Source organism: Daphnia pulex, chromosome 2, assembly GCF_021134715.1.
Source record: "Daphnia pulex isolate KAP4 chromosome 2, ASM2113471v1".
NCBI lineage: Eukaryota > Metazoa > Arthropoda > Branchiopoda > Diplostraca > Daphniidae > Daphnia > Daphnia pulex.
Genome location: NC_060018.1, coordinates 3,465,972 through 3,479,254, shown reverse-complemented (window position 1 = coordinate 3,479,254; position 13,283 = coordinate 3,465,972). Strand labels below are relative to the sequence as shown.

At 41.3% G+C, this 13,283-nt stretch overlaps 4 protein-coding genes and 1 long non-coding RNA gene across 5 annotated transcripts; 2 read left to right on the top strand and 3 right to left on the bottom strand.

Moving 5' to 3' along the window:
- The first annotated feature begins 117 nt into the window (after positions 1-117).
- LOC124188421 (anaphase-promoting complex subunit 1-like) lies at positions 118-6,805 on the top strand. The gene is made up of 11 exons (XM_046581048.1): positions 118-329; positions 396-488; positions 555-1,123; positions 1,185-1,406; positions 1,480-1,587; positions 1,655-1,955; positions 2,023-3,989; positions 4,054-4,154; positions 4,213-4,987; positions 5,061-5,604; positions 5,664-6,805. The coding sequence occupies exons 1-11, from the start codon at positions 306-308 to the stop codon at positions 6,762-6,764; spliced, it is 5,805 nt and encodes a 1,934-aa protein (XP_046437004.1). The 5' UTR covers positions 118-305; the 3' UTR covers positions 6,765-6,805.
- A 39-nt stretch (positions 6,806-6,844) lies between these two features.
- LOC124188429 (kynurenine/alpha-aminoadipate aminotransferase, mitochondrial-like) lies at positions 6,845-9,025 on the bottom strand. The gene is made up of 9 exons (XM_046581066.1): positions 8,769-9,025; positions 8,530-8,698; positions 8,273-8,462; positions 8,073-8,207; positions 7,875-8,018; positions 7,630-7,809; positions 7,432-7,558; positions 7,154-7,362; positions 6,845-7,077 (listed from the first exon to the last, which is right to left on the bottom strand). The coding sequence occupies exons 1-9, from the start codon at positions 8,833-8,835 to the stop codon at positions 7,018-7,020; spliced, it is 1,281 nt and encodes a 426-aa protein (XP_046437022.1). The 5' UTR covers positions 8,836-9,025; the 3' UTR covers positions 6,845-7,017.
- Positions 9,026-9,166: 141 nt separating this feature from the next.
- LOC124188430 (DNA excision repair protein ERCC-8-like) lies at positions 9,167-10,830 on the bottom strand. The gene is made up of 5 exons (XM_046581067.1): positions 10,652-10,830; positions 10,276-10,586; positions 9,854-10,198; positions 9,674-9,795; positions 9,167-9,599 (listed from the first exon to the last, which is right to left on the bottom strand). Exons 1-5 carry the CDS (start codon positions 10,828-10,830, stop codon positions 9,345-9,347), a joined length of 1,212 nt encoding a protein of 403 aa, XP_046437023.1. The 3' UTR covers positions 9,167-9,344.
- Positions 9,401-12,101, top strand: LOC124188432. Its single transcript, XR_006872353.1, has 4 exons — positions 9,401-9,537; positions 9,863-10,211; positions 10,279-10,596; positions 10,675-12,101. It is a non-coding gene; the product is annotated as an uncharacterized LOC124188432 (long non-coding RNA).
- Positions 10,896-13,178, bottom strand: LOC124188425 (chitotriosidase-1-like). The gene is made up of 9 exons (XM_046581059.1): positions 12,986-13,178; positions 12,626-12,924; positions 12,334-12,559; positions 11,950-12,254; positions 11,701-11,885; positions 11,600-11,634; positions 11,441-11,509; positions 11,236-11,364; positions 10,896-11,168 (listed from the first exon to the last, which is right to left on the bottom strand). The coding sequence occupies exons 1-9, from the start codon at positions 13,092-13,094 to the stop codon at positions 11,131-11,133; spliced, it is 1,395 nt and encodes a 464-aa protein (XP_046437015.1). The 5' UTR covers positions 13,095-13,178; the 3' UTR covers positions 10,896-11,130.
- Positions 13,179-13,283: the final 105 nt, after the last annotated feature.

The window sequence follows — 13,283 nt, the reverse complement described above, 5'->3', positions numbered from 1 at the left end:
AATAAATCTTATTTGCCAACGAACTATCTAAGGTCACAACCCAAAAAGCAAGAAAAGAACTGAACCAGTAAAATTTTAATATTTATATGACCATCAAATAGGCAACACTGTAGGGGGATATTTGCATATTTTTAAACAGAATTGTTCGTCTGCTAGTACCCGTCCCTTTAGCTTTTTGGTCATTCGTTTTGAGCTGTTGATTTGATTGTATGGTCTGATCGTAGACTTCGTAAAGCGTTCCAATAAAGTCTGTCACCCTGGACGTTTTACAATATTCTGTGTTTAACGGTACTAACGACGACAAAATGATTGCCGCCGGAGAACCCCAAGTACACAATAAAGAAAGATTGTCACGTTGTCCAAACCATTCATCAAATTCTCAACATACATTTCAGGTTTACATTCCACATGGAAAGCAAATTTTGGAACAGTATGAAAGTTCTTCGTACCGACGCACTTCAGCCTTTAACACGTCGTTAGAATCGCAGGTTTAGTAACAATTGACTTGTTAAATTTAAATTAAAAATAATGTTTTTTTTCCCTTGTTCATCTAGGATGTCTATACTTTGTCAACCTTGGGTATAGAAAACGAAGAAGAAACAGAAGTCTACATTCATGAAAACACAGTCGTCTGGTCAAGAGGTTATGGAGAAGTCTACTGGGAGCTAGTAAAAAAATACATCTGTGATGGACCAGTCCAACAAGCACTCTGGTTTGACTTTGATGAGAATCCCAACAGACCTTCCTGTGCAACTGTCATGGCTACTAACAAACCACTTGGTCGAAAGATCCCCAGTTTGTGCATTGTGGAAAAGTCTAAAGTCACTATTCACACAAGAGATGGAGATGAATACATTCTCGCCGTGCCGTATGAGATTCATCGAGTGTGGCCCACACGATTTGGACTAATCTTCGAGAAGTGTCAAACGAGTAATCCTGAAATTCCCAATTGGTTTTCACTTTACCATCCGTTGGAGGAAATCGTTCCAGTTGTTCTTCGGGACGGTGTTGATCGTGACCACCTAAATTTTGCCAAAGACAAGAAGCTAAAATTCGTATTTACTGGTGCTGATCCGTCAATTTGCGTCACTTACAATGAAGACACCGGCTTGCACTCAATTTGGTAAACGTTGATCCTGTTCCACTTCTTACATATTTCAAATTAATTATTTTTGTAAACATAGGTTGATACGTAAAGCTGAAGTAGACGAAAGTCTCTGCATGAGTGTCAGTAATAAAGTTAACGCCAACCCATCGGCCAACCATTCGGCATTCAGCGGCACGTTTATCCCTTCCAACGTAGCCTCGCCTTCTCTGTCTAGAAGTTTTGCTCTATCACAAATCTACAACACTTCCTTTCAACAGTCTCCCGCTAATTTGCCCAGTATTTTCAATACTACAGCCAAGTATTAAAAACTCGCGTTGAAAAATGTTTTACCTTAATATTGCATTTAATCAATACTGTAATTGTGCATGCAGCAAGACGCCCAAATTCGATCTTGATCTGTCTCATCGATTCAACACTCCAAAAGGATCCAAGAGTTACGCACATTTTGCCATGTCTTCCCTTCAGTTCAATCAATCCAAGTATTTTTATACAAACTATAAAAACCAGGTTTCTTCAATACTATTACCGGCTTTATTTCGTTTACAGGATTTCTGGCTCCCCGTTAAGGCGAATGGGCTCTAATAGCCGCACAAGTGCTATTCTAGCTCGAACACCCGTTCCTTCTCCTTCAGCTTCTTCGCTTTTCAACGAGTTGGAATCCCCAGATGACGAAGAACCACTCTTGCCTGATTTATGCCTCCAAGTTTTGTGGACGGAGGACACGAAAAAGTCCAGCTCCAGTTCGGCTATTAAAGCTTTCGTCGCTGTCGATTGGTTAGGCAAATCATGCGTTTGTTGGCTGTTGGACGATGAAAAGATTTTGCGGTGTGTCGATCTTAAAGTGACGGTAAAGGCTTTTATTGATACAATTTTTATTGATAAATGACGATTTTTAAAAATTATTGGCATTTTAGGAGAACAGGAACACAGGAAATCCTCTTTACATTTGTTGCGCTCCTTGGACGATTCCCGCAAAGGATGCCGAATACATTCCTGGTCTGAAGGCTATACTGGTACTTGATCCAGTCTTGTCAGACGGGAATAGCCTCACGCTCTACTCTGGCAACACCAAACTGGCTAAAGTTCACGTTCCCAATTGCAGCCCTCCCTCAGGAACGGGTATCTCACTATCCATACAGAGACTAAGTCTCGAGGCATCCAGCAGTAACAGCAAATTCATTCCGTCAACGCCTCTGAATTCAAGCCGGCGGAGCAGCCTCATGCCCGATTTGACTTCGTCGATCATGCACGATTCAAGCGTTACTCTCAGTCCGATTCCGGCCTCGTCTCCTCCACTATCTTTCCGCACTCTACAGGATGCAGTGGGCTGCCAGGTGACACTCAAATGCTCCGATCGAAGTCTTTTAAGAACATTGCTTCCACCGTTATGCACCTCGGCTTTGGTGGAACGTTGTTTGAGTTCATTGCGAGCCGCATTACCTTCTGATATTTATCTGGCTGTCGCTTCTAAATTTTATTGTGTTCGTAATGCACCTGGCCCTTCGGACTTCTCTCCTCCAGCGGAGTTTGATGCCTTCCGTTCTACGCTCCTAACTTTATTGGGATTCGACGCCAAATCACTGGATATATCAATTTCTTCTATTGCCAGCCCCATTATTGAATCGAAGAAAAGTCGGACAAATTTGGAAGAAGGAGCCAACGAAGATTGGCAATATCTGGTGGAGTCACAATACGCTCGGATATTTTCCCAGTCGCTTGGATTAGATACTTCTCGCATCTTTAATCCCATCGGCCAGCAGTCGATGGTGCAAGTCACTAACGATTCGCCCTATTTCACGTATCTACCACACGTTTTGCTCGTGCTTCATCTACTCTTTGAGGACCTCAAGTTGGATGCCCTCTTGTGGAATGATGCCCAACTTTTGGTGACGCTTCTTATCCCTTTGGCTTCAGCTCTCAACTTAACGCAGTACTGTGATTCGTATTGGAGAGATTTCCCGCTCGTTTGGAACACCGCCAATATCAAACTGGGTGTTCTTCAACCAACGGATTTAGATAAACTCCAAGGGATGATTCAGCGAATAGAGGTTCCGTCCAATATTCACAGCCACCTGTTGGCGCTCATGAGTAAAAAGAAGATCCACAGCCCGTATCCACATGTAAAACTGGTCAATACTCGTTCCAGAGATATCATTACTCTCTTTGCCATCCTTTACGGAAGAGCGGATGAACATCATCTGGTGTCTGTTCACGAATACGTCCGCGATTTTGAATGGGTAGAACACACTGGCAGAGTTTCACTACCATTTAATGTTGTAGTTCCAAATGAGGAACGAAGACAGATCGCTTTGGTTTTAAAAATGTCTTCGTGCGGATGGACGCGGGAGGATCTCAACGCTTTACCAGCCGGAATAGGATTACCTTTACGTTATGCTCTGTTCCGTTGCCAACTAGATCCACCGACAGATTGGCCTGACGAAGCATACAAACTGATCAACCGACAAGACATGTGCCAATCCTCGGCTGGCTGCACTGTCCAGGTGTCGCCGTCAACTGCCCCGGAATTGAATTTAAAAATTGAAGCGCAAAGGAGTAAAACAGCCGGCAGTGGGGGTAATAGCAAAGACGACCATGCCGAAGACGGAATGGAAGAAGTAATTGAATTACCCATCTGGAAGTTACTTTTTCCTCGAGATCATCGTATCCAGGAAATTCGTCGTCTTCTTGGCTCTTCTCGACCAGTAGCTGTCGTCCTCCCAGCTTCGCAACAACAAGGACTAAGTGAACATGAATTGATCGAGGAGAGAGAGAAGCAGTTACTTGTACTTTGCATCCGTGTCATGGCCCTGTCTGTTGGCCGTGGAATGCTCACTCTTCACACTGCTACACCCACCGTCACGGAAACTTTGTCTATTCCAAAGTATATTGAAGAATTTTCTATTTTCTCTTCAATTTAGTTTAATCATTTTTCTTGTCGATTAAAGATTGTGTTTAAATGGTAAGACGCCTCACAATGGTGCGGCGGTGGATATGACGCACATTGACGTACCTGCCAATATGTCACTTTGGCCGCAGTTTCACAACGGTAAATCATTTTATTTGTGGCATGGAAAAATGTAACGTCAACTTCAATTTATTCGCAGGTGTGGCAGCTGGCTTAAGAGTGTCTCCGGATTCAAAATATGTCGACAGTAATTGGATTAACTTGAGCCGTGGTGGGAATCGTTCAGGAGCTGCAGTTGGATCAGCTCCGGGAGAGTTAAACGCCGAAGTGGCTGGTTTCCTACTAGGACTAGGAATAACTGGACATTTAAATAAATTCAGCGACCTTGTCATTCACGAGCACTTAAACCGCGACCATGAAATGACGCAATTGGCATTGGTGTTGGGTCTTGGCATAGGAAAGCGTGGCTCTATGGAAGCGGATACTCTTCGAATAATCTCTGTTTACGTCGAATCTTTGTCACCTGCTTCGTCATCCAGCAGCAACGGTTGCGGCGGGGGCTCGATTGAAGTGCCCCAAAATGTCCGTGTGGCTGCCCTCATGTCCATCGGTTTCCTCTATCAAGGATCGGCGCATCGCTACATGACAGAAGTGCTCCTGGCTGAGATTGATCGACCACCTGGACCGGAGATGGATAACTGTGTTGATAGAGAGTCCTATTCTCTTTCTGCTGGTCTGGCTCTCGGCTTAGTGACTCTGGGCCAAGGCGGACAAATGACGGGGTTAGCCGATCTCCGATTAGCAGATACTCTCTATCATTTCATGGTGGGAGGAACGAAGCGCAACTTTAACACGTCCAATGCCCGCCCCAGAAGCATGACGTCAGCTAGCTACCAGATTCGTGAAGGAAACACAGTCAACGTGGATGTCACTGCTCCAGGAGCCATTCTTGCTCTCGGGCTAATGTTTCATCGGTGAGATTATTGTTATTAAGCGAAAAGAATTACATTTTAAGTGTCAACCCTTTAATACGATTATTGTTTTTAGTACAAATAACGCAGCCGCGGCCAAATGGATGGAAGCACCTGATTCACAGCAACTACTCGACTCGATAAGACCAGATTTTCTATTACTGCGCACATTGGCACGGGGGTTGATCCTGTGGGACGACGTAATGCCCACGCGCGATTGGGTCGAATCCAATGTCCCTCCTAATATTCGTCGCTATTCACTACGCAATCCGGGTGATCCTGACAGTCAATCTCAACAAGTCGATTACGAAACTATGAATCAAGCTTTCTACAATATCATGGCAGGCTCATGCTTTGTCCTGGGTTTGAAGTTCGCAGGATCAGCCAATGCGGATGCTTTCAACACTTTGTATCGTTATTCCAAAGTGTTGATCTCGCTGTCGGGTCGTTCCGTTGCGGAATGGGCTGGAAAAGCGACTCTTGAAGCCTGTCTCAACACTCTAGTATTGTCCCTTTCCATGGTCATGGCCGGTACAGGAGATTTGCAAGTTCTGAGGCTTTGTCGTCACTTACGCCTAAGGAGCGGGACCTTTAGTAATGTTGTTACATATGGATCACATGTAAGTTTGTGTGTTAAAAGTGTCTGTTGATCTTTAATCATCATTTGGTTATTTTGTAGATGGCGACTCATATGGCACTGGGATTCTTGTACATGGGAGGTGGCCGGCTATCACTTAGCACGTCGCCGGAGGCAATCGCTGCATTAGTATGCGCGTGCTACCCCAAATTTCCTACTCACTCAAACGACAATCGATACCACCTCCAAGCACTTCGGCATTTGTACGTTCTAGCAACCCAGCCCCGTTTGCTGATGCCTATTGAGATGCCCAACATGCAACCTTGCTACACTAACCTACAAGTGGTGTTTAATGACGCGGATAGCTCATCATTTCAGTTGCGAGCTCCTTGTCTGTTGCCTGAATTACGTTTTCTCCAGCGCGTCCAATTGTTTGATCCTCGTTATCGCAGCATCGTTTTTGATCGACAGCACAACTGGGGCAAGCTGGAATGCATTCTTCAAGGGAAAGACCACCTTATTGTTCAGCGCAAGGCCGGCTGTTTGTCATACACTGAAGATCCTACTGGTTTAGCGTCGTTAGCTACTCCGACCCTTTCGGCCTGGGCTATTCGTGCTTCGACGGTCGCCAATTTCACCACAGACAAGTTCGTCATATTCCTTTGCCGTCACTTTCTCGGCGCGTCAGACCGTGGCCAATCACAGATTCTTATCGAACAGGAGTCAAAACCATTAGAAACGCAACTTCGCCTTCTTAGTCTCATTCTTAATGACTGTGTTGTAAATGAAAAGACCGAGATGGTTAAACCATGGCTCCAGCTTCTACACAAATCTGATCAGAGGGACTCGTCAACTCTTCCGCTCTGGCAACTCAAGTTTCTCATCAACTTTCCCACGAAGAACTTGCCTGCCTCTGTTAATTCAACACCTTTCATCGATCCAGAAATGGTGCTGGCTCTTCGTCACGAACTTGAGTCTAGCTGGGATCACCTTGATACGGAATTGCGCACCAGCCTCAACACTTATCTGTCGGGTAGAGATACTCCCCGTGAACGATCGCAGTCGGTAAAGTTGGCCAACCTAACCGTGTTTTATGACCTTCCGATGCCGATGCCTGAATTGGATTCCGACCCCGTTTCACTGTTGCTTCAATCAGGAGATCAAAAACTAGCTGCTCGTTTAGCCATTCTTCTTCATCTGTGATGGTAAATTCATTGATAAAATAATAAATTATTTTAATCTTGTTCATGGATTTGATTGATGGATCAACTAAGTGACAAAGATTGCATAAATGAGTGATTTGTATTTTCCACTAACTTAAAGTTGCTCTTTTCTACTTGTTCCCCAACCAAAATGATATTTCTAGAAATATCATTTATAGGTATCACTGTATATAGATACAGTATTATGCGTGATTTATTTGAAGTATTAACTCGGGGAATATCAAGATTCTTGATCAATTCTTCTTTGTCAGTTCAATTTCTTCGCGTATTAGTTCAGACAAATTACGGAATCCCTGGAAGATTAAAAGCAAAAAAATCTTATAGAATTCATAGTTTTTTTAAAAAATAATCAATGTTTATCGAAAATACTCGATCAATGTTTTCTGGAGTTGGCAGAGAAAACGACGCCCTCATGTAGGGGCACGGCTGAGATGGATCCGTCATGAATTCTCGGCCAGGTAGTAAAATCACATCTTTTTTCAGGGCTCGTTCCATAATCATCGGTCGTGTGTCACTGATTCCCAAGCATTTGATCCAAAGAAACATCCCGCCTTGGGGTACGTTCCATTCAGCAAGTCCTTGATGCAGAAATATTACTTTACAGGTAAGCTTGTCGATATTCGGCATTTATTTCTTGATTTTTCAACCTGTCAAATGAGTTTCCGCTGCTTTGAGCATTATTTCACGCTGCTGAAGATAAAAATTCTGAACGCGATCAACGTGTCCCATGAAACCTTCCTCTCCCCACTGTTTTAGCAGTTCTGAGACTAGAACCTATTGTTTGTAATTTTCGGTTTCAGTTTGATTCTTCTCTTGTAACGTGTATAACTAGTTAACTACTGTACCTGAGACATAGATGACGCATGAATAACTGACACCTGCATGTGGTACAAAATTCGTTCCATGAGTGGACGAGGACCTGTGACGTAGCCAAGACGAATTCCGGAACTCAGTACTTTGGACAGTGAATCAAATCGAACGACACGGCCATCGGTGTCGATAGAAAGAAAACTTGGAGTCCGCTTCTGTAGAGAATCTTGTTTAGTTAACGTAATTTCAGGGGCGCTATTAAATGTTTCTTAGGGATAACCTTATCAAACTGTAGAAAATAATATGGATCATCCTCCAAGATAATTAGATCGTAATCTTTGGCAATCTGGTATATCTCTTGTCGTCGATCCAAAGGAATAGAAACTCCCGTTGGATTGGCTCCTGCAGGATTGACATACAACACCTGAAAAATATAACAGCCTTTAAATTATGCCTATTCAATTTTAACATGGTATACTTTGGGGATATCAGATGAAGGAGACTGAGCGTCTTCTGATTTCCAGTTGGTTTCCAAGCATTGCCTCAGTAGATCAGGAATCAATCCATTAGCGTCGCATTGTACCGGGATGTATTTTGGTTTGAAAGGATTGACCTGCAGAATCATAATATTTATTTTGTGAAAATTTAGTATTGTGTTCCTTAGATGATTTTACATACAATTGCAAGTGTTCCTGCATAAACAGGTTCTTGGATAATAACATGGTCATTCACATTCAACATCATCTCAAAAGCTTTACACAGGCCATCCTGGCTTCCACTTGTAATAACCACTTCAGTATCTGCCCAACAAGGTGGACTGTGGAGCTTTTGTTGCATTTCTTTCAGCTGTGATAACAATGGGCCATACCTAGTTTATTTTAAAAATTATTTAAATTACCATACAATTGGATTTTTAAAAAATTCTAGGATTGTACCCTTGAGTTGGTCCATATTGCAATGCATCATTAATTGTTTTTCCTTCAAGTTGTATATTACTACCATCTCTTAATTTGATTGAGGCACTCTGAAAAGGAAATGTATTTGGGTTGGGAAGTCCACCAGCCAAAAAAACCAATTCTGGAGATCCTTGGGTGAGTAGGTTAGCTAATAGGTAAGTATATAGGTTAAAATTAGGTAAATTGTTTGATCTTATGAAAAAAAATTAAATACTCACTCATTTCCCTTATAGGACTGGATTTTCTCGCTGCGGAAAGCGAGTTAATATACCTTGAGTAGTTCATGTTTTCCTTTGCTTTAGCACAATATTCTTAAGGTTTAACACCTCTAAAACAAATGTTCACGATGCCCACTGCGTTACACGACTGCCAAATTCAAGGTGTAAGTTCCTTTTGGCACTCTTTCCATAGCAACGGAATTTTTATCGCTTGCTTATTCTAAAAAAATTCTTGGTTTGTTTTCTTTCTTATATCGTCTGCAGTATCCTAACTCCTTGGGTTCAGCAACTCTTTCAATATTAAGTAAACTAAAAGCAACAAGTAAAAGGCTAAAAACCAACTAAAGCTACTGTAATTTAAGAATACGAATATATGTTAAAGAAACGGTTTCTTAAGATTTTCAAAAAAACTTTACATTTATTTTACATTAAAGAAAAAGTAATAAATTTGAATAGGCCAAGAGCCTACCATGTTTCCCAACTTGAACATAAGCAGGACCAATAATCCTACCGATGTAATTAACATATTTTAAATTTTGTCCACATAGATATTACATTTGAAAACGCCTGGATCCATCACCCTTCGTCACTACTCCAAGCGTCTTCGGTGAGGTTCCTTCTTGGAACTATACTCCTGGGACCAAGAGCGGCTCCTTTATTGACTGGTTCTTCACGAATTGCTTCTGCTGACTCCGGAGCCCAAACCAAAATATTGCGATCATTGGCTCCGCTATAGAGAGACTGTACATTTTCGTTGTAAGCACAACAGGTAACTGTATTATAATGGCCTAGTAACGTAGCTCGTTTGATGCCTGTTGTTAACTCGTAGACCTTAAATAAGTTCAGTAATTACCACAACAAAAACCATAAGAAACTGTAAAATTTACGTATGCACACATTCATACCAAAATATTTCCCTGGGAAGGTACGAAGATCATCTGAGGTTCAGTGTCTGATGAAATGTCGAATCGCGTACCTTTTTTGCTTTCCATTGAAATTTTGCCATAATTTACCATTTCATTTCGCCCTAACAAATTGATTATATTTAAAGTCTATAAGATAACTGTAGAATAAGTAAGTTTTACCTGTTTCAGTGTTCCATAAACGCATTCGGCAATCCGTACCTACGGAAATCAAGAAAAGGCCGTCGGCAGTAAACGACAAACCGTGGACATTCCCGTTGTGTGCTGTAGTCTTCTCAACATCAGCATGATTTCGCCCATTATATTGATCCATTGAAAACAAACAACTTCTAGCGGCTCTGACATCCCACATTAAAAGCCGATTATCCATTGAACCGGAAGCAAGCTGGAACTCCTGCATTGGTGACCACTTGACACTCAATATTGAAGAGGTGTGGCTTCTCAATTCATGCGTTGTCGATCCACTCCGAAGATCAGCCAGAAACACTTGGTTTGCTGTACTTGCAACTAAACACAGAAAGTAAGTTGTCTAAAAATTTAAAAAAAGCAAAGAAAAAGAATAATAATTTGGAGACTGAACTTACCAGCAACCAAGTTGTGTTGAGTTGCATTTGGAGACATGTGATGGTGGTATATCTTACCATTCACAAGTACAACATCTGCAGGAACTTGAGCATTGGCATCCCAAATTTTCAAGTTTTTATCCATGCCACTAGAAAGGAACATTCCTGTATCCAAAGGGTACCACTGAACACATTCAACACTGTACTTGTGGCAGTGACGATTGCTTTGCCTGTCAATCTTGCCCACATTTTTACAAGTAAACTGCAAATTTCCAGAAAGATTCAAAACATCATGAATGTGAATGCTTCCATCTGCACCACCAGAGAGTAAACTATTAAAAAGTTAAGAAATTTATTCTAATAAAATATCATATCAAAATTAATATATTATGCTTACTATCTTCCCTCTACTTTTTCAAGATCTATTGTGTTAATCCCTGCAGAATGAGAGTTTTCAACTTCTTGAAAATTACTAAGGCGTAAAGCAGAGATTCTCTTGGTTGCTTGGCTTGACCGAAATTTCCTGGCGTCAAGTAGTCCTGTTTTCAAGCTAAAAATAGCTTCCACGTCGTTCATTTTTCAGCTTACATTTAGGTATTCGTATAAATAATTCATAATTCGGTTAAAAACACGACAAAATGTAAACTGCCAATTTTGTATTTATTTAAAATATCGTCTGCTATAAATAACAGACCGACACAGAGCTGTCATATTTCGGTTATGGTTCGACACAAATATTTTATTATTAAAAATGTTTCAATTTCTAAGAAAAAAGAGTAGATCGCGAAACTTTTTTTATCTGATATTTTTGTTTATTGTATCCTGGGTAATATTTTTTGGTAAATATTTGTTTTCCCGTTCCAAAAATCTAAAACATCAAGCACAACCAGGTACGTTGTAGGGCCAGTCACATACTGCAGAAAAAAATAGATTTTATTATTTTGCAAGAACATAGTAATAGTTCTGAAATGCAAAATGTACCGTTAATTGCAGAGTTGAAAACAAGACTACTCTGGCAATAATAAGTTTGGATTCTCGCGTTAACACATCGATAATATTTGCTGCAATTGGCAGGATCGGCGTAGTATGTTCCTTCACTTGTGCAGGTCACTATAAAATGAGTTAGAATTAAATATGTAACTTTTTTGAAAATCCGTTTTTTAAAATAGTTCGTTGATTAATGTACTGGCTTTGGTTGTTGTTATAGGAAACGGAGTTGGAGTTGGAGCCGGAGTAGCAGTATTGAAAGGGCGTCCTTCAAAAATGAAATTTAATTTAATTTAATTTGTTATTTAGATCATTTATTATTAAATTTAATTTTAATTTAAAAACTTTTTTAACGCACCTTCAAGTGTAGCAGTTATGGCGTTTGAGAGCGGTCTGAAAACGTGAGATGATGATTATATAATACGTTACTTTTAGATGCGAATTGTCAATTCAATTTACCGTGGACCCATTTGGCAGACGCCGTTAAAGTCATCCAAGGTGAGCTCCCAAAACATGATACCACCGAGACCTTTACTCATGGCATATTTTACCTTGGTGATGACCATGTCAATGTCGTCCCACGAAACCCAAGAAGTACCCTGGTAGGCGTAAGGCCCCATTTTTCCAGTTGGGTCAGTGACTACCTAAATGTTAAAGATGGTGTTCACACAAAGAAATATATTCAGAACATGTCAAGTCAGTGACTACCGTCCAGCCGCTCTGTTGGTAACTACATATCTCGTACAGCGAAAGGAAGCCATCTTGGCCGGTATATGGGCCTTGAGGGCCAGCGCCGATAGCTGGAGACAACAATGCTGTTTGTGACGCGCTAGCTAATCTAAAAGTACGACCGTAGCTGGGCAATCCAAAAATCAGCTTCTGGGCAGGCATCCCTTTAGACAACCAATAGTCGACTGCTTCAGAGATGATAACAGCATCGACGCCTTGCTCAAAATCACGTCGGTAAAGAGGAGCGTGATGATCAACAGTATTTTCCCATGATCCATGAATATCTATTAAAGAAAACGATTTTGTTAAGATCTGTTTTTTTTTTAACGTTTTTTAAGTGTTTTGATGCGTGAAGGAACTTACCATATGCCATGAAATTGACAAAATCGACGGCGGCGGCGATACCTGGAATATCATAACTTACTTCAGCCCGTTTGATGCTACAAGACGGCGCCATGGCTAAAATCAAATTGTATGGCTTGAAAGCGTCACGAAGCATGTTGAGGAGAGTAATGAAATTTGCTTTATCTTCAGGCTTTCCTGGGTCCCCAGGATATTCCCAATCGAAATCCAGGCCATCAAAGTTGTACTGAATCGGTAATGTTAAATATTTAGACTATTTATACACTAAGATTTACATTATATCTTTTAATACCTGGCGAACGAAAGCAAGAGCTTTCGATACGAAGTTCGCCATTTTGGCCGGATCGGACACCAATTCTGAATACTGAGTAGTGAAAGCCGAATCGTTCCAGCCGCCAAGAGCAATCAGCGTTTTAAGGTTAGGATTTTGTGCTTTCAACCCAGTGAACTTTTGGTAACCACCTAGATCTATGTCGACGTAGGAATCATAAACTACCATCTCGTAAGTTACTTTGTCAAGAACCGCAAACCCATAAATCAGATGGGTGCATTCGAATGCATTCAGTTTGTCCACGCCATACTGCCCAGCTCCTGTAGGAATATTATTTTCAGACTAACGACAGAAAATGTAGTTATTATTTTGTTAGCTTACCTGGGCGATAGTATGGCCAGTTTGCAAAATAGCAAACTTTTTTGTAGTTTCCTTGTGCATTGGCCAAGGTAACTAGTAAGGCAAACGCCAATATGGCGACTATCTTCATAGTAACTGGGTTGGTTTCGTTTCAGAAAAAATACTGCTTGGTACAAACCGTTTTCTTTCTGAACTCAAATGACAATAATTCCTTAAGGACCGAATGGCTTTATATTACGACGCAATTGGTTGCGTCGGGTGTGTCCAGTATGGATTATCTATTGAGCACGGCGATGAAGCAACTCGGCCTTTCATGATA